The sequence below is a fragment of the Pocillopora damicornis genome, chromosome 7 (assembly GCF_964200805.1).
Source record: "Pocillopora damicornis chromosome 7, jaPocDami1.2, whole genome shotgun sequence".
NCBI lineage: Eukaryota > Metazoa > Cnidaria > Anthozoa > Scleractinia > Pocilloporidae > Pocillopora > Pocillopora damicornis.
Genome location: NC_142676.1, coordinates 5,845,119 through 5,866,645, shown reverse-complemented (window position 1 = coordinate 5,866,645; position 21,527 = coordinate 5,845,119). Strand labels below are relative to the sequence as shown.

Here is a 21,527-nt window from a genome sequence, read left to right as displayed (position 1 = left end):
CAATTTTGGATAATGATGCTCTCAATTCGGTGCAGATGTCGCGTTTCTCAGGACATTTCTCTACATTTTCGTACCAAAGGATGTTCAAAATTCAGTGTGAAGTTATTTGCGGGAGTTACTGGCGAAAATGTACAAACAACAGACGAACGCTCCATAGAGGATCTGCCCGGTCCTCATTCAGATCTACAGGGCATCGCTCTGGCGAAGAAATTTTTCTTGAATGGTCTTAAAATCCTTTCTTTCCAACAGAAGATAAATGAGGCAGATTCTGGGAAAATTGTGTTAAAAGCTCAACTAAGGAATGTGGAACAGTTCGGTCCAATATTCAGGACGAAATTTATGGGCCTTCGGGCTGTTGACTTTGTGAAGATTTCAAACCCAGTCGATGTTTCCACCGTTTTAAGATCTGAGGGCCGAATTCCGATCCGACCTGATAGTCCAGTGATGGAATACTACAGGAGAAAAACTAAAAAACCCGCTGGAATAATCTTCGATAATGGTTTGAGCTGGTACAAGCATCGAAAATGTATCAACGAGCGAATGCTCCAGCCGAGGAGTGTGGCTGATTACGAACCTGCGTTTAATAAGATTGTCACAGAATTTGTTGCTCGGCTGGAAAGACTTCGCGGTAGTCACGGCTTAGAAAATGAAATTCCATCGCTGGAGGAGGAACTTTTTAAGTAGTCTTTTGAGTCAGTATCGTTGATGCTGTTTGACGAGAGGTTTGGTGCTCTGGAGGACCAAATTCACCCGGAAGTGAAAGAGTTCATTTCCGCTGTAAACAACTTTCTGCAAAGCACAGCTCACATTGATGTGCAACCACTGTGGCTGCACAAAATATTTCAAACCAAAATGTACAAACAGTTTGCAGAAAGTTATGATAAATTTTATGAATTTACCGATAAGGCTATTAAAAGGAAGCTGATGAAGTTTGCAAACCAAGGTGAGCTTTCACAACCACTTCAAGGCCAAATTCAGAACATCGAGTTCCTAAAATATCTGGTTTTGACTTCCGATTTGACTCATGAAGACCTTTTAGCTACTTACGTTGATGTATACTTTGCTGGAGTCGACACAACAGCAACTTCAGTCCTTTGGTGTTTATACGAGTTAGCAAAAAATCCAGACAAACAACTAAATTTGTATCAGGAAATTTCCTCAGTCCTGAAGCCCGGAGAACTCGTCACCAATGCAACGCTGTCCAAGTTACCCTACCTAAAAGTATGTATTAAGGAAGTCCTCAGACTGTATTCAATCTTTTTCTTAGCCAGAGTTACTGAACAGGATTTGCTCTTGAGCGGTTACAAAATTCCTTCTGGAACCCACGTAATGATTCTAAATCATGCAATGTCTCTGAGTGAGCAGTATTTTGAAGATCCGTTGTCGTTTACACCAGAAAGGTGGCTGAGAGAAAGTAAGAATCCATCTGAGAGTGGAAGAAACATCAACGCCTTTGCTTCTCTTCCATTTGGATTTGGAACACGAATGTGCATAGGCCGGAGGGTAACAGAACTAGAGCAATACTTACTGCTGACAAGACTCATACAAAATTATCAACTCCTTGATGCTACTGGTGAAACAGTGGAGAAGACAACTCATGGACTTGTTATTATCCCAGATCGTCCAGTAAGAGTCCAGTTTTTGAAACGGAAAGAGTCGTTGTTATAAATTTTTTGGAAAAGATGATAAAGTTACTTTCCTTGACAGGCAAAACTCAGTTCACAAATTGCGCTCGTTTACTCAAATTTGTTAATCCTTCAACTTCCATGAGTAACCAAGACAGAATTTCACCTTTCAATGTCATTACATGAATATGAAAATGATCCTCGCTGTAATGAACACTACTTAAGCAGTTTTGAAAATAAGGCCTGAAAAAAATTTAGGCCTGTACTATTACTTAAGTAATGTTCATCACCATGAACATCATTCTCATAGTCCATTTCTCAAACTGCATTTCACTTAACCCTTTCACCTCCACAAGTGACCAAGACAGAATTTCTCCTTACAATATCAATACAATATCAAGCAGGCAAGTGATGAGAATAGAGAAGAATGTCGATCATGGGATCATTAGTTGATCTAATACCAAATTCTCTGAACTAACATCATAAGAATTGTATGGCAGATAGTAAGGAGAATTACTAATTAGATCTTGGGAGTGAACAAGTTAATTATTTGATTTTCATATATTCACAGTCATTGAATACCAGTACAATACAAGAAAACAAGTGATGAGAATAAACAAATATTTTAATTAGGGCATTGTTTGTTGATCCAACACCAAATTCTCGAAACTAACATCATAAGAATTGTATAGCAGATGGTAAGGAGAATTACTAAGGTGATCTAGGGAGTGAAAGGATTAAACCCTGAGAGTGCCTGGCTTCCCTGGAACGGGAATTTATGGTACAGCTATAAAATGTGCCACAAAACCTTAGGGTCTTTAAAGGCAAAAGAGAGGTTGGCATAAGTTCCAATCCTTAAAAAGCCTAATTTCAATCATTCGTAATTCAGCATGAAGAAATAGTCTTGAACACCTTAAACCCCAAGAATGACCAGCAAGTAATTTCCTTTACTCCTACAGTTTCACAGTAACTGCTGAATCATTCATAAAGATCATGTAAGAATAAAGGAAATGATCACCAACCTAAAAAACTTTGATCATTTAGCAAATCCTCCTTGTCAGTACCAAAGGAGGTGTATAGATGAGAGTACAGAGAACATGAATACCAATGTTAGGGTGTAAAGGGTTGACACGGCAGGCTCTACAGCATAAACAATTTGGTGTTAAAGGGTTTATTCCCAAGATTTTTGTTGTATGTTCTCTTGCTTTGTGCAAAAATTTTTGGGGTCTATAGAACTGGTCTTCTATATACTACAAACATACTACATTTACTGTAGACACCTCAAAAGGCAAGGTTTTGAAAAAAGCCTTTTATTGTGATTGCTTATGAAATAAACTGTAAATTTTGAAAGTGGACAACAGTTTACCACCTAATTGTAAAATGAATTCAATATTCTTAATTTGAGGATTTTCCCTCAATGCACTTGAAGTAATTTTGATATTACCATCACTAAATTTAGGGAAAAGTGCTTTCACACAGAAAATGAAATTTTCATCCCATATACAATTAACATTTTCTGTACTTTAAAAATTTTGCAATTAAAAGAATTCATGATATTCTAATCAATAGTTATAATGTTAAAGATAAATTTCTCTGACTGTTTCTATTCTTACATGTAAATCACCTTATAATTTCTGCAAACTGATAAAAATGAATTGGAAAAAAAGTAAAGATGTTTAACATTTGTCACAGAAGACGATATATCAAGTCAAAACCACTTCTGTCACAAGTTGTGGTAAATTGATTCATTTCCTTTTCTAAATCACCAATAGTTGTATTTTAGTATTAAAATTTTTAAAAATTCAATATTTTGCTTGAAAAGACTTTTCTCATTTTTGTCAAGGAAGGGAGTATACATGAAATTTTTATGGCAATCTTTCAGTTGGATTCATTTCCACTTTCAAGAAATCTTTTATGTTAAAATTCTCTAAAACAGATAAATAAATGGAGTTAGTTTCTAAAGAAACTGTGGTGTTGCTCTAACTGGGGGTATAAAAAAATAATTTGGTTTTATTGACTGTGTTGATGATGTAGATTGGCCAACAAGAACTGACTTCCCCACTCCTTATAATCTTGAGACTTTGACTAGGATAAAGGTTGTGAGATCATTTTGAAAGAAAAAATGTTCAGGTCTTGGAAATGAAAGATTAAAAAATTACACTTGTTAAGTTTCAAAGCCCCCCACTGATTCCTATTTTCATTATTGTTGGGCCCTATCAAAGATCAATATTTCTCAGTAAATTATTATCATAAATAGCTCACTGATATTGCTATAGTTAAATCAATAAATTAATATTTCAGTCAATTTTTTTAGCTCTCAAAAGTGGTTGAAAATTTCTCTTTGGTCATATAGAATCTCTTGCCCTACAATAAAACTAAAAATCTATCAGATAAATACAATACTGTATGTGACATGAAGAAATTTGTTTAACAAGATTGAATCTTGTATATCACCATGTGTCCAGAGCTTTCACACAATGGAAATAATACTTTGATTGCTTGTAATGCCATACCCATAAAATGTTTTGTTTCCCATCACCTTTTATTTCATTAATGAGGGTTGGTCAGTCAGGTTGATAAAATAAAAAAAAAAAAAGAAGAAAGAAAGAAAGAAATAAAGAAAGAAAAGGTAAGAAACAACAGAAAAGAAAGGAAAGGAAGTACTTACTACGGGAGCCTAAGTTCAAGAAGAACCCTACTGAGCACAGACTTTGCTTACTAATTTATTTTTTTTTTTGGCATTAAAAAAAAACCTTCCTTTTTCCATCATCATAAACATGTAAGAAATTCGGGTACAAATAATTTGAAATCAAAACAAAATCTTCAACACATCTTTTTAAAAATATAGTGACTAAAAATATTTTCAACTATTCAAATTTTGCTGGTCAATCAGTGACTTTGGATTTTATTTTTCTTCACTTTCCTTGAAAAAACGATTTGGTAAGGTGATAGAACACGAAATATTTTGTGGGATGAATGATACCATGAAGTGCTCCTGAAGTTTAAGTCAAAATGGTTGCTACACAAGCAATACTTTCCTTACATTATACCACTGAAAGACCAAAATATTCCACCACAAATACTTGGAAGATTTTAAGTAAGTCCTTCACAACTTCATCATCAATACTTTCGTGAGCATCACAGTCCTTATGCCAACATGGTGGGAATGGCAATGATATCAAGTGCAGTATTTTAACATCTAAAATGATAAAGTCAAATTAAAATAAATATTTTGCAAATATTGCAATAATAATCAATTAACCCTTTACACCCTAACATCAGTATGCAGACTCTCCATACTATGCTCTCTACATTTCCTAAGGTGCTGACAAAGAGAATTTGTTTAACAGTCAAGAGCTTCTTTTTGTTGATGATCATTTCCTTCGTTCTCCTAACCTAAATGTGTGATTCAGGGATGATATTGTAAGGAGAAATTAGGTGCTAATCACTCTTACAGGTTAAAGGGTTAAAATCACCACTAGACTCTTTTAGTCCTTTCACCCCGCAGAGTGACTAGCATTTAATTTCTCCTTATACTTGAAATACTTAGTAAAACTGAAAACCAAAACAACTAATAGGTTATTGATTACCCAACTGCTTCATTTCATCTGCAAGTTTCTTTTCACCCTTTAACTCCCATGAGTGACCGAGACAGAATTTCTCCTTACAATATCAATACAATATCAAGCAGGCAGGTGATGAGAATAGAGAAAACCTATCAATCATGGGATTATTAGTTGATCCAATACCAAATTCTCCAAACTAACATCACAAGAACTGTATGAGAGTCAGTAAGGAGAATTACTGATGAGATCTTGGGAGTTAAAGGGTTAAGGTGGAAAAAGCTTAGCAAATAGAGAGGCAGTTTGTGACAGGTCTTAAATGACTCTTGCATTGGATTACAGTACAAAATAACTTACTGCTCAAATAATTGTACAATATTTAACAATTACTCACTGAAGTGGAGGTGAACAGTGGTGGATGTTTACCGAGCTGCAAAGCTGCAACCTAAATATCCACCACTTTCAACAACGCTGAGGTAAATAATCATTCAAGTATATAGCATACAGATACAAAAAGATTAGTTTATCTTTCAATATACCAAGATATGGTCTGACAATTAAACTCAAAGGTGAATATAATACTTGCTATTCACTTCTGAACTAGCAAATCAGTGTGTGCAAAAAGCACTATTCATCTGTGTGGTATATTCTCATGCAGGATGTTTGTATTTGACTGGCACATTATTTGTACTCTTCTGTGAGCAGTTGGCTCATACAACCTATATAACCTTAGAGACAATGAGATGGCTCTTGGGAAAGAAGCTTGGGGAGTACTCTATAGGCTACATATTAAACGTTTCCTCAGGGTTCACAATCTAGGAAATCTCTAACAGCTTGTAGTACTTACTTCTTCGTAGGAAAGGTATGTGATCGTCTTCTACAAGATATCTTCTGTCCATTAGCCCTTGAATGAAATATGGCTGTTGGGTGTTGGGTGGTATATGTATCTGCTGGTTGCTCAGTAAGCGACGTTCTGGTTAAAAGTGACAAAAGTACAAAATGATTTTATTACAAATTGTACACTTTAGAGTAACATCAGAGGTTTAACAATCTCATGTTACTTTTTTCTTGGATGGAATGCTTTAATTCTCTGACCCTGATGTGTGTAGAATGATATGCAAAATAATATTGACAACAATCATGATAAAAATTATAATAATAACTATCACAAATGGAATTAGCCATGATACATCCAAAAGATCTCTTTTCATCATCTATCTCCAGGTAAAATTAGAATTTTGAGTGTTAGCTCATATAGAGAGTCCTGGAGCAATAATCAACATCATACCCAACCCACATGTAGGATCATGTAAGTGTCTTTCTCTGTGCCTTTAGTTTTTTGCTTAGTTTAGTTTTTTTGTTCAGCTTATAGCTTTTGCTACTAGGTGGGCTTCTTCTGTTTCATATGTTAGGTATTATTTTGCATTTTTTACATCTTGGCTCGGTCTGTTATTTTCTTTTTCTCTGTGTCTGTTACATCTAGTGTAGTAGCAGCGATTTTTCAGTCAAAATTGTCTTTTGCTGCCTTGCTCTTCTTTGTTTCATTATGTTTTGTATACAATACAATACAAGTTTATTGTGTCATATGCTTAGCTATTCATGTGTGACATCACACGATAGAATGACACACCACCTAATTCATAGGTTTCTTCGTAAACCAAAATTTAAAATAAAGTACTTTTTTAAGTCAATTTTCTTCATACTGTTTTTGAAGGCCTTAAAATTTGTATCAATTCATTTGATTTTGTATAGTCCATGAAACAATAGGCCATTTTACAGCTGTGTACTTAGTTGCCAAGCCTTTGATTTGGAGTGAGGTTGAAGGTGACCTTGTTGTGATAGAGACCAGTATCTAGTTGGCATAATAACAAAGTAATTTGCATCTGAAAAGCAGCAAGGTTTGTATCATAACGAGGTCAACCTTAGCCTCACTCCTGTTCTTAGGCTTGGCAACCATTAGGTGGGTAAAGACAAATGTAACTACACCACATGTGACACCAGCTCCTGGGATAGAGAGAATATTGAATGGTTTTAACACTCCATCATCCCTGCTCTCCTAAATATGGAGCCTCATTACATTTCATAAATGCTTCACAAAGTAAATCTCCTGTTTGTAATTAACATGTTCAGAGTGAAATACACTAACCAATCATCTGTAATCTCTCAAATAAATCATTTGTTTCTCTGAAAGTGTTATAAAACACTGGGTTAGCTGCACCAATCAGATCCAATAGTACCATGGCATTCTGTTTTGGAAAAAAAAAAGCACAAATTAAGAATTGTTACTTCAATTCAACATAAACAGAAGGAACCCTTCTGAGAACTGAAGCATGTGCAATGCTCTAGAGTCTTTAATTCATTAACGTTTTAAATAAATAACATTGATGAATACAATACATCCATCAAATTGCCTTTAAAATCCTAAAAACAATTCTTGCACTCTTCTAGAGAATCAAAAAGATGGCAGACTTCAAGACAGTCGACACAGAGTTTTTAAAGTGAGACTTAATATTGTAAATGTATTCTACTAGAAAAGTGATTTAATATTGAGTTCAGATCAAAGCTGCCAGAAAACTGGTTTGACCCTTAAATTCCATAAATTTATTTTCCTAATCAACCCTTTTACCCTTTAGAGTAACTCACATTTAATTTCTTCTTGTTAGGCTAACGTTACAAAATAAATGTGAGATGCATTAAACACTAGAAAGGGGACCAGCCACTAAGGTTCTCCATTACTTTAAGGATGTGCTGGTGTAGTCTTACACGCTGACATGGCTGACATGACTCTGATATGGTCCTCATCAAAAAAGGACCATATCAGCTCTTAAACAAAGATCTGATGATTAGTCTAAGGAGGAGTTTTCTATGACACTGCTAACCTCAAAACAAATCAAACATCTATCAGAGGTCATCTTCAACAAAATCAGACCACAACAAAAACAGCCACCTAGATAGAATCTACAGTTTTACTGAAGACTCACAAAGCTGATATTCCTCTGAGACCAATTGTGTCATGCATGAACACCTTTGCATATGATTTGTCTGCTTATTTCACTAACATCTTATCCCTGTTAACAAGTTGCTCAAATTTTATGCTGCCCAAATCAGCCCTCTTTGTATCTCCCTTCAGTGACAGAATGATTCAAGAAAGAGAGATCACGGTGTCCTTTGACGTAGAATTGTTGTTTACCAACATTCCACTCAATGCAGCTGTAAAAACAGCTAGGTAGAAACTTGAAAACAAGCCTAGCCTACCTAGGGGAAGGGGCATGTACCAAGCTAATATTTTTCAATTACTCTGTGTCTATGGTCTTGTGTACAACTAAGATAAACATTCATAATATATTCTTATACTTTATATTATATTATATTATTGATGTTATGTCCTCTTCTCTTTTAAAATAAACCTCTAGCCCATTGGTTTTCTGCCTTGAATTAATTTAGGCATGTCCACAACTGATTGAAAGTGACTACCAAGTAAGATTTCATTTTTGGTATAACTTAGTGGAGTCTACATTCTATCATATTTTTTTTTTATATTTCTGGTAAAAGTTCTCATGATTTCAGTCATCAAATGGCAACTGACAAAAAAATTGAGCTCACTAAAGTCAACTTGAAATAGCATTGAAAAAATCAGGGCAATCTACATAGCAATCACTCATGGGTATCAAAGGATCTCAGTCCTCTACAAAAATATTTTAAGGTAAGAATTACTTACAATTGTGTCTATCATTGTAGTATTTGAATCTGGTGGGTGAGACGTATTGCTCCACATCTCTGCAAGATGTCGAGAGCCGTAAAGTGAGTCTGTTGAACTCCACTCAACCCATGCTTCTTCACCATCAAAGAAAACCATCTGCAATGTTGTGTCTGATTGCTATAGAGAAAAAAAAATTAAAAGGTGTCATCCCTTTTCCTCCCCCCTCTTTGTACTCTTTCACTCTTACCCCTCTCTCCCATCACACTTTTTTACCCCCTCGCATTTATCTTTCACCCTCCTTGGCCCTTAAACCTTTAACTCCCATGACTGACCAAGACAGAATTTCTCCTTGCAATATCAATACAATATCAACCAGATGAGTGATGAGAATAATGAAAAAATATAAATTTGGGGTTAATTAATTGATCCAATACTAAGTTTTCTGAACTAACATTTATATGAATTGTATGGTTGGCAGTAAGGAGAAAGACAAATTTGATCTGACAATCAACTTGAAATACAATAGCCATAATTCTCTACAATCCTTCATTCCGCAAGTGTGACTGGCTTCTAATTTCTCTTTACATTATTACTCTTGATTTGAATATGAAGATCATGAGAATAAAGGAATTGATTATCAATTCAAGAAGTTCCTGATTGTTAAACAATTTCTCCTTAGTCAGTACTAAAGGAAATGTAAAGACAAAAGTGTGGAGAATTTGAATATTCATGTTAGGGTGTAAAAGGATAATTGGACATTGTTTCATACCTCATCCTCATCTGCATGAACGTTCCCTTTTTGCTGTTCCCGTGCCTTGAAGAAAGGGGTGACAATTCTGGCAATTTCAATTAACATTGCACAAGGCATTGCTGAATCTGTGGCACCAAGAAAGTATTTGTCACGCATGTATTTGGAGTCATAATGTGCAGCTAGCATTAGCCTTCTTTTTGCATTGGGGTTAAGGGTGGCGACCACATTGGTGAAGCGCTTAGTACCATAAGGAGTAGGAGCATCAAATTTGTCCAATGTGACTGTCCAGTTGAGGTCTTCAAATGCTTTCTTTATAAACTGCAATGAAGATTTGCAAACAAATTAGAAGGGAAAAAGAAGTTCAAGATAAATTATCTTTTATGAAAAAATCTTCATACTGGGTACCTCTTACATAGGGTATTTCATTGTCATTGTTGTTGATATTGTAAATAATCCTGTCCTAGAAGATTCCAGTTTTAACTTATATTTTTAACTCTAATTGGAACAGTTTAGCTTCCCCTTGAAGTTTATTTAATATCTTTTTTGAGCAAAGAAATTAGATTTTCATACTGACAGTGTATGGTCTTTAGTTGAAATGAGTAGAAATTTGAACAGATTATCATAAGTTTATAACTCAAAAATGCTTTTATTTTTGATTTTTTCTTCTCATGACTGAAATTCTATTTCTGGCAAATATTTTATGACCTTAGTTTGCCAAATGGAAACTTCCAGAAAAATGAGTCGAGTGCCCTGTATATTGACGCAAAACTGGAGAAACTACAGACTCGATAACTGTCAAGAGAACTTGTTGTTAAATATTACATAATGCTTAAAAAACTACCTAAAAAAGTATTACACTGTTTAGCAAAGTAGGAGAGGATGTACAGCACTCTTCTGAGGAAAGAAAAAGTAACACTTGATGCAAATCATTTTCATTTGTGGCTAACCGTATGTTAAATTAAATCAAAAAATTGAATTTCATTTCCATAAATATGACAAATTACCCCTGATAAAACTAATAACATCCTGACGTGATAAAATAGAATGAGCAAAAACCTACATTGGTCAATTTACTCAATTTGACAAAATTAATATCCAAGACTTGGAAAACAAATATATATCAAGCACTTTCATTGATTTATTGTTGCTCTAACCTTATGTACACAGTTTGTTAGAACAAAATCCTTCTAGAGATAATTTGATAAATGTAAACATGGAATGATTTTGAATTTAAAGTTGAGATAATACACAATTCCCTATTGTCTATTTTTTAAATTTCTAGAGAGTTTTGAATAGAAAAGGTCACAATAGGATATCAAAAATTACAAAAAATAATACAAAATATGTATACTGAGCTTCAATCTTTTCATTCAATTTATTTCTAGATTTTAACTAAAAAATTTGCATGGCATGCCAGTTTCCAAGCAGACAAGGAAACTTGAACTGCACTATATAATTCCAGAAATGATATTTATTTCAAAGTGGAAATCTATCTTCACAGTATTTATATTTTAAAGTACTATCAAAGAAAATTCATAAAATGATTCTCTCTTCCTTAGACTTTGGGAATCAAACTTATATCAACTCTTTCTACCATTTTTTTCCCATAATTTTTTTTTCTGTTATGATTTACAAAAATTAACAAAATTCTAATAATCTCTTCTCTAAACGGCCCCAAAGATAAATTTCACCTTCTATCACAAACATACAGACTTGGATGAATTAAAAATTTTAGATCAAAGAAATACAGGATAATTATTGTACTACTTTTTCCAGCGTGAGACAAATTTGAAAAGCCAGCCAATTTTGCTGAGCTTGTTTTCATTGTCTGTTAACGCGATTAGCGCTGTAAGCAATTATGGAGAAGAATTGCTTCGGGGAATTCCATTCTTTTCGAAATTACCATTATTTGGACTTACACCCCGCGTGTTACTTTTCATGGGATTATAATCGAATGACCGAAATACTTTTGGGGTGAAAATCTCCTTAACCGCTATTTCAATATAAAGTCAAACTGACCCAAGGTAGAAAACCACAAGAAGAGAGAGATAGCGGTTGAAAATTGATATTTAGTTTCGATCAGGCGATGTGATAAACACTGGTTAACATGCACAGCTGAACTGAATTGAAGATAGCCGTTTTGCAATGCTTCCGAAAACAATTTTAGAAAGGAAAACAACCGACAGCCGTGTCAATACAAAGAATATTGTATTACGTTCGAATATTGGAAGTATTTCGATGTCAAATCCGATGCATAAAACATTCGTAACGCGCTTCGATTTGTTTGATCGCTTTGTTGACTTAACAGGTAGAGCAGTAACGTTAGTGTAAAGAACTACGATTGTTTGTAGAAAGGACTTCAATACGATCCCACAGGAAAATAAACTCACTCGAAATACGATTCGTGAAAATTGAGGAGCGCCAATCAAAGCGCAATGGTTCGAGAGGAGAAATGGTTTAAACAAAGATTACTCCGCGAACGGCAATTGAGACAAGTAGCCTGATTGTTTACTCGAATACGTTACGGAGGTGAGCTTTACCGTCTTTCTCTTACCATTTTTACTTTATGATGCCCCTGTGTTCCTGGGTATCGGACGTGGTAAAGTCCTTTCATGAAAGTATCGCTGAAGAAGGCATCGTAATCTGTTCTCTGGGCCAAGTCGTTTAGCTTTGATTCAGGAAGAGATCTCGGTAAAGGATGCTCGGCGAGTCTCTGTACAAAGAAAAGAATTAAAATGTTACAAAACAAATTTTTGAATAACAATTATCGAAAAAAGAAAAAACTACGACTGAGTTATGAATCCTCGTCGAAGAGATAGAACTACGGAGACTAGCTTGCGATCTATGAGAACTTACCTTGCCATTTCTACCGCCACTACACCACGAAAATTTCGCGGAGTTTATCAGAAGGAGCACTAAAGTCCACCACATTCTACACTTTACAATCCACGACGAATGTCTCTCATTAAATGACTAATCAAACCATCTGCCCTACCATTTTAACATCTTCAAGTAATTGATTACAGAGCCTATTTATTTTCTTATCTCATTTGTGCGCACTCTGCCTCACTCTGGTGCGGACCTGCTGAAGGCTACAGCGCGCGCGCTTTCAACAAAGAGTTTCCTGTCTCAGAGGTTTCCTGTTTTGTTGAATAGCATATCGTATTTTTTATTTTCATTTCTTAGGGGCTAGCCGAAGAAGAATCACTTCCAATATTGCCTAGAATAGCCATTATTAATTCTTGAAAGGCATCAATAATTTTGCCGCTTTAATTTAAGTGACGCCTCTATTGTTTGGCAAAATCCGAGATAAAAACGCTGAGCGTATGGTATTATTTATGAGATCAATGATTCTTTATTAGCTGTATTTGCTTGCGTGAACGATCTAGATAAACCCACTTAAGGGTAGTGAGAGGAAATTGAAAAGGGTGTTAATCGGTCAGCTGTTCTCTCTAGGTTGTTTTATTTTGTTCAATTGCATTGATTCAAGCCCGTCAAACACTGTGATAGTTTTTCATCCGTGGTAAACATGGCACAGATGAAAGGATCTCTGTCATGTCCGTTCGGGAGATGACCCACCACATGACGTCTTTCGACTTGGAGTTTTTCCTTCCTTCCCTCGACGAGGGAGATAAAAAAAAAGTTTTGATCAACGACACAGTTGTCAAAAACTGCTCAGTTTAAATTAACGCCCTAAAGCACACCGTGCCGTTCCCACAGTCACAGTTAGATTTCAAAAAGAATCTAATCTACTGTTTTGGATACAAAACCGGCATTTTTCGCCCGCTTTCCTCTTTTCTTTTTTATTTGACGTGGCAAGCAACTCCACAGCTTTGCTTCAGCAACCTTTAAGTGTCTTTTGACTGAATACCTTTGCTTGAAATAGCAATTCTGAAGGAACAGGAACATGAGAGGCAGTCACGGAAGGCTAAACATAACGGGAAGCAGTCTAAATATAGAGATAGAAATGAAACGACATTTCCGTGTCTCCGCCAGTAGGTTAAAACTTAGCTCGGGATGGTTTTTTTTTTTTTTTTTGCTTTATGGGTGATTTTGATACATCCGCAAAGGAGACAGCTTAGTTTAGTACGACATCAAAAGGATATGAAAATTGCTCCAAATAACTGTTTTTTTCAATGATTTTTGGAATTGCCAATTATTTATTTCATCTAATTAACGGCTCAAGTAAACCTTTTTCATTCGAAGGGATTGAATCACTGATCAAAATCTTCGCTTTACGTCAGCTATTTATAGCTCAGTGCTCTCATAACTTACCAGGCAATGATCGTCGAGATCGAGTTTTTGCTGAAATCACAATAAAATATTTCATTTTTGACCTAACAGTAAATCTAAATACTTTACAATATTTACTATAAGCACACTTGCGAAAAGCTGAGAATTGGGGTGCCAAAACTTGTACGAAATACGTGTGTGTTGGAAGCAAATAGGGTTTTAGAGTGGGGTATTCGATTGATTACAATCACATTTCTATTTCACTGACGGACAATCATTTATTTCCCAACCTGTTTGTCAGCCAAATGTTTATTTTTAATTCAGAACGTGGGCTTGTCGAAAACTGTTCTTAAACACATCAAGGTTCGTTCTCGACTTTAATCATTGAAAAAAAAATTAAAAAAATAACAATAAAATAAACGAATAAATTCAACTACACCTAAACGCAATAAAGAACTGCACTATTCTTGACAAACGTTTGCTTCTGAGGACAAACATGAAATTAGGCGGCGCTAATTTCATAATTAAAGGAGAGGCTGAATAGTGCGTCACTTGGAAACAAATGGAGTTATTCATTGCGGTTCTAATTTACCGATGGACGATTATAAATTCTCCGTTTTGTTATGATTACAAATTACTTTCTCTTAATGCAGACCATGGGCTTGTTAAAAACTATGCTGAAACAGAACAATTCATGATTTAGACCGGACTCAGAAAATATGATCCTCTATCTCAACAATTTCCCAAGAGATGCTTGCTCGCCAGAAAATATCCTAGTCTCTCGCGAGACTAAAATCTTAATAAAGAAAAGCACTCTATCTCGAATTTAATGAATTACTCTAAGTTACAACGACAGAAGGATGCCAAGAGTTGCATCACGAATTGTTCAAAATAGTAATGCGCTTCTGGGACACAACTGAGGTATTTTTTGTCATCATTATTACAATCAACGTTATTTTTTACCGACGGACAATAATATTATCACCAATCTGTTGGTAAGCAAAATGTGTTATTTTAATTTTGACCATGGGCTGGCTTAAGACTGCACCGAAACAGGTCAAAACACGATTTCGACGAAAATCATAACAGTAAATCGTTCTGAATCTAAATGCCATAAGTTATTACAGTTTTCTCACTAGCTTCTTGCTCGCGCGGACAAGCTGAAAATATGAGTGGAACGAGTTTTCATCATGAGGCTCACCCGTGAGTAACTGGGAAACAAATGGAGTGTTTTATTGATTCGAAATATTGTTTTATTTTTTATATTTCTTTTCAACTCGTTTGTTAGCAGATTGTTTTATTTTAATTCACACTGTGGGCTATTATTACTTGAGCGCTAATTCCTAGTCAGGGTCTTTTTTAATTATTTTCAACAATTCTCCGACTAAATTTTCTTTATTGAAATCAACAAGGTTTCAAACGATAATCTAAAGAAAAATAAACGCTAATGAGAACGCTATTTCAGTCAATATTCTTTTTTTTCTTCTTCCAATGACAAGCATTGAATTTTTTTCCCGTCCCTTTATTTTGTCGGCATATTCTAGGGAGTCAAAATCCTCTACGTTCGTGCGGGATACATTTTCGTTAGTTATGTCTGAACCGGTAGTAGCGGTGACAGAAAGCGATTGGAACTGACTGTCACCCTACTGTTTCACATGATTATCCGCACGAGCAATATATTCAGTACTCCACGAAAACACATTTTTGAACAAAAGGGTTAATTAAAATAGACAATTCTCTGATCAACAAACGCAGTGGGGGAACTCTTGACTTTTAAATCGTTATGTATGTGTTTTTGTATTTTACAATGATCGAAACCTGAATCCCAAATTTCTCGATTCAGTTTTGACTTCAGCTGAATTTTTAAGGTCACTCTCTGACAAACAATTAAGCACACTTGAATTTAAAAATGTTTCTTCTGGTTGCCGTCTCAGAACACTTGTATTTCATCAACTGTAGTATTCACAGAGGGACACATTTTTCGGCTTTAAAGAACTTTCTGAAAAGACGACGAATAATGTAAACAGGAACCAACCCATACAGCCGTTGTACAGGAATAAAACAATTGTGATAAACATATTTGACCATAATAGACAGAGCTCTGTAGCAGCGCAGCAATTTTAATTTATTTTGACTCACTTTTGGTTAGAAGTATGATCTATTTCGTCTTTAAAATTTAAAAGCAAAAATGACAATTTACTAATATAAAAATTGAGCGTGGTATATTTTTGGACAATCGAGATCCTTCGTGAAAAAGTATCCATGAATAAGCTCAGTTTCCAAAACGACTGGTTCTGGTTGAGCCACCAGTGTTATATAAGCCATCACATGTTTTTGTACCCAACACTTCGGTACATAATATGCGACAAGGGAAGAAAAAGTGGGCCTAATCATGGAATAGTATCCGAACTGCAGCGAGAAGTAAATTCTCCTACGCAAGGGGAAAAACAAAGTTAAATAAACAAACTCTTTTCAATTGGTTTCCGACACGACAGTTGAATTTGATTGCCCTTGCGAAATATCCGGCGCAGATAGAAAAATAACAAAATTTTCCTCTGAAGGTCTTAAGAGGAGAATGAATAAAAACATCAATAAATTGATTGTCAAAAGCAAGAGACCTTTGAGATGATAAGAGATATAAACCGCCCAGTCATGACAAATGTCATGCATTATATTTCCCGCAGTTCGATTCATCAAACTATGACATCTAGAAGTAACTAAGTAAACATTTCGCAGTTCCTTTTTAAAAAATGTCGTAAAAAAAGAACTTAAGATGTTGAAGTGAATCTTTTAATTTTTAAGATCATAATATTATGCTATCGACTTAAATTTTTCCTAAGAGTGGATAAAGTTTATATTCTCTTGATTATTTCCCATTGTTTCCAATTGCTTTTGTTGTTGATGTTGGTTTACTTTTGAAGAATTGTCTATTTTACTTTCCAGACGCTTCATGCGTGCCCTTTCCATTTTTTAAGAGGCAGAAAATGCAATTAAATTAAAATTAAAAATTGACCTTCGGAGGGTGCAAATTCTGACATAGAAAAATAAAAATCTAGAATGCTAGGAATTTCTTCTTTTTGTTTAGTTTTGTTTTATTTTCACTAAAAATCATAGTTTTAGCTCATCCATGGTAAGACTGTTATTGCAAACGTCCCTGAAACTTGCGTTCAATTGCCATTCTAGCAAAAAACGATTAAGGTACCACTTGAACTGACCGATTATTGAAGAGCAAAACAAAATCGTTTTAATAGATGTACTTCAGCACTTCTGAAGTGGAAAATATTTGATATAATTTCAATGGAATAGAGACTTTAATCTTCCACATTTTAGTTGAGAGTACAGCTGTGCATGGATTTCTCATTTTGATGAGAAGAAGCCTCGTTTAAGAAGAGAAGTTTGTGACGTCTCTTAAATTTCTTTATTTGAACCCAATTTGGATGGACATCGAGAAACCCTCAAAATCAAAGGTTGTTGTGAAATTCGCCAAAGACCTTCGCGGATCAGAAAATCTGATTTCAAAGGCTTAACAGTCTGATGACTGCAGAAAACGCCTAAAATACAAAATCATTGAGAAAAAGACGTTTTTTCGTCTATTAACGAGCTTAAAACAAAAGGGGAAAAACCTTAGTAATCGAACATCGGATTCCACGCTCTATCCTAGTTTCTACGCCTCGCTCGTGGAAAGACGAAAGGACATGTTTCTGTTGGTTTTTTTAAATTTTTTTTTATTACCGAGCTTAAAATTCATCATCTTTTTTATTCTTTTCAAATCTTCCTGAACTTTCAGGGGCCGGCTAGTAGTATTTTACAACAGAACATCAAATTTTTTTTTATCTTTCCTTCCGAATTAAGTCTGGCAATTAGCAATTGCATCATACGTAAATCTATAGAATCAGTCGAAAGTCAACTTCGATGGCCAGCGATTAATTAGAAGTTGTATTCGAACATGTCATAAGATGAAATTTGTGTATCGTTCGTTAATACTTAATACTCGGTAAAGGTAACACCCGAGTTTAAAAGCAAGGGATCTGTGGCCATTTTTGACGACCTTATGAGAGTATGAAATTTATCAAGAATAAAATTATCGATTGGCATAGAAATTGGAAAGAAAAACACAGAAATTCAGAAGAGATCACATCACACGTGGGGCTATGATTCCACCTATGCTTAAACTGTGAGCTTTGCAAAAATAAAGCTCAATAAAAGTTTCAAGTGCTATCTTGCTTAAAATCCATAAAGATCCTCGCTTGTTCTATATTTTTTCTTTTTTTTTTATGTAGACTTTTTTTTTATGCGTGTTTTGTGAAATAAAGGTTAGCTGGTTGAGATGACGGGAATATCCGCTGGCAAGTAACACAAGACAATCGTTCCGATGATCTTTTCGACCAGAAGAATATAACAGAAACGTGTTGCTTTGCGATCTTATCACTTCTTGATATTTACATGTACAGAGGAGAGTTCTTTTCGCCTGATGATCCGTAGATTATTATTTCCAGTGAGTCCAAACGCGTACAATGAGAATTCACGTTTGATTCACACGTGGCGTGTTAATTTAACCGACTATGGCAATATCTTTAGCAGCATTTTACCATGCCAATTTTTTGATATCCGCGAAAAAGCTACATAGAAGTGTCACTCGAAACTTGAAGAAATAATGCCGGGTGAAAGATATAGGTGTTCCAATTGCCCTTCAAAAACTGATGAAAAGCCAAATTTATTCTAATGTCGAGAATTGTCGACTTCCTGGCAAAGAGCTGTCAACACCTGTGTGTTAAAAAAAGAAAAAAAAAAAAACCATACATAAATGCAGCTTAAAAAAAAAATTCAGGCGCGATTTGATTATTTTCCGGTGTCGAGCATCGTCAGCCAAGCGACTGGAACCAATTTAACTTTGCTCGGTTTTAAGTCAACAGAATCATACTACGGTTGTAAAATGTAAATCAATTCCTAACACTGTAAGAACTATTGCCCGATGATAAAGTTTCATGTACGAAATAGAGAGTTACAAATGAAAAAAAGATAAAAAATAGAGAGAAAAATAGATAAAAAAAAGAGAGAAGACAAAAAAAATAGATGACCCACTTGAAACTCTCATTTGCTTTTGACTCATAATAAGGATATGATTCTGTTAATTATATCTTCCTTCTTACGGATCTCGACGCCTGCCATTTCGCGGTCCTTCGCTCACCATTGCAACTTCACCTTCTATTCAAATTTCCTTAGTTGCATCAAAAAATAAACGATTCAGAACGGATTATTTTCAAGTTAGCTGTGGAGTCCTTTAGGATGATCCATTATTCCTTCTTTCTTTCACATTGGAACTAGAAACTTTGCTTGCAGCATCCGGCAAAATAAAAATATCGATGCAGGATATTTCACTTGGGAAGACGACTAGAAATTGTCGCTTTCGTTGATATCAAATAAAACTAACTCTGATGGGAAAATTGCTCTGTGTGCCCGGTCGTAATGTCAGAGATGGGGAAAACTTTTTTTAAGATTAAGTCTGAGGAAAATCGGTGAGCGAGAAAATTTCCATTGACATTTTATCTGTTTACGAAAGATCCAAATTCTGAGTGTAGATTTTGGTTATAATAACGCAAACATGTCATTGAAAAGCGTACCTCATAATTCAATACTTCCGAAAGGGAGTTGAGGTATTGAATTTTGAATTCTAACCTTTTGGGTACGATTAGGATTTTGAAATCGTTTGCTTTCGGTCGAAAATCAAGTCTACGTGAACGGCAAAATCTGCATGATGCCTCACCTTGAGACGGTTAATTTTAGAGTGCACCGAGTGTGTTCTTTAATTATCGTAAAGGAGAAACAATTTTGAGAATTCTTTAGATTGCGACTTGCCTCTTGAGATGGTTTTGGCTTTTCATTTTATTTTTTCTTTGTTTTTTTTCTTTGTTCAACAGAACCTTCATGAAACAGGCCTGAAACAGCAGTTCTCTACAAATATGTTTTAATTATTTTTATTATCAATTAATAAACGCGCCATACATATCCAAGACATAAACAAGAAACTTTTAGCGTTTAATTGGAAGGGAAGAGACAAAATAAAGCATTCGTCCCTAATCAATCATTCTCATCTTCGCTGGTGGTTTGTGTATTAATAATCTTGATCTTGGATCCATAATTGTGACTTGAAGATAAAATTAGGACCACATATACTCTTGGAGGAATTTTCTAGATTATTTGCGAAAAAAGTTGGTTGTAACCTTACGAGACTGATTATAGAAAGTTTCCTTTTTCATAATTAGTTTATTTCGAAGAATGTTTGATCAAAGATGCTTTACCGATAAAGAGCCATAAAAAGAACGATATGGTATTTAAAGATGTTGGTAGGAATCAAAATAGATGGAATAACAAAAACATACTGTGTGAAGAGAAACATGCACTTTTTAAGCTGACCTTTATCATTTTAAAGATCATGAAAGTAGTTGATCTCACTTTGCGAAAACTAACCATTTTAATATGCAAATCAGATGAACTGGTGTTACCAAGAAATTTTTATGTGAAGGTGAATACTATCCGAGCCGACTCTTAGTTATGAACGGATGATATAAGTCTGAGAATTTGTATCCGATTACATGAACTTTGTTTCCCCTTAAAAGTGGAAATTACTGGCTTGTTGTGGTACTATCTCTTATATATTCCTTCCTCTTATTAAGTTTTGTTGAAATTATCCGGAACCACGACATTCAATCATTGAGGCAAACCCATATGGTCTATCAACTTCCTGTGAGACTTTTTTTAAAATAACTATAGAAAAGCATTAATATCGATCTTTCATCCGTCTTCACCAAAGTGATTTATGATGAAAAAGATCTGAAAACAAACTCCACCCTCAGGAAAGCTTTAAATTCACAACAGATATGCGAGCCTCGCCTGGTGTTATATGGAAAAAGACCTATTCTTAACCATGGGAAATTACTTTGGATACTAAATTAGGAGCAATGTTATGCGAATGATAAATAAGTATGTTGTACTTTTTTTAAAGATAGAGTAATTCTTACCAAAAAAAATTGTGTCCAAGCCTTCATGGTGGAATGTTTGTGCTCACTTTACTGTAAGTAAAAGATGTTATGGGGTAACTAGTATTTTCTCGTAAAGAGTTTTTTTGAAGCAAAGCTTAGTCCATAAAGTTTTCTCAAAACTGTAGAAACAAAGATAAACGTAACGCACAAAAGCCGAAAGGAAGGAAAGAGTTCACTTCAGGATCGTGCAGGTCTCCAAGCCCAATATTTTTAAGTCACCATTTGGTGACCTTACATTATAAAATGGTCGCCCCCCCCCAAAAAAAAGTTCGCCAGGCAAAAAGGCCCTTTATATAATATTACCTTGAGTTCAAATTTTTGGCCTCACTGCCTGTTTTTGGAGTGGGTAGTATGGCTGGCATTCGTTTTTGGAGATTCAAGCGACATCTCGTTGACATTCAAGATAAAAAAGGAAATAGGACGAAAAAGACGGAGCTTTACTAATATTTCATTGAAGTGTCTCACGGACTCACTTTCACTTCAGACCATTACAACTAAGTCATAAAACGTTACAGCTTTCCTTATTACCGTCGAAAAATTCATCTGGCCAATATTTGCGGGGGTCTTATTGTTTCGTCTACGATTCAGTGTTCTCCTCAATTTTGTGATAACATA

The 21,527-nt window shown here is 35.0% G+C and overlaps 2 protein-coding genes across 2 annotated transcripts; one reads left to right on the top strand and one right to left on the bottom strand.

Moving 5' to 3' along the window:
- Positions 1-12: 12 nt before the first annotated feature.
- On the top strand, positions 13-2,259 carry LOC113677842 (sterol 26-hydroxylase, mitochondrial). Its single transcript, XM_027194679.2, is given in 1 exon segment — positions 13-2,259. A coding segment is annotated over 1 exon segment (1,656 nt). The 3' UTR covers positions 1,669-2,259.
- Positions 2,260-2,919: 660 nt separating this feature from the next.
- On the bottom strand, positions 2,920-12,753 carry LOC113677844 (glutaminyl-peptide cyclotransferase). Its single transcript, XM_027194681.2, has 7 exons — positions 12,496-12,753; positions 12,194-12,352; positions 9,658-9,957; positions 8,907-9,065; positions 7,335-7,434; positions 6,036-6,161; positions 2,920-4,824 (listed from the first exon to the last, which is right to left on the bottom strand). The coding sequence occupies exons 1-7, from the start codon at positions 12,568-12,570 to the stop codon at positions 4,670-4,672; spliced, it is 1,074 nt and encodes a 357-aa protein (XP_027050482.2). The 5' UTR covers positions 12,571-12,753; the 3' UTR covers positions 2,920-4,669.
- Between the last annotated feature and the right edge of the window lie 8,774 nt (positions 12,754-21,527).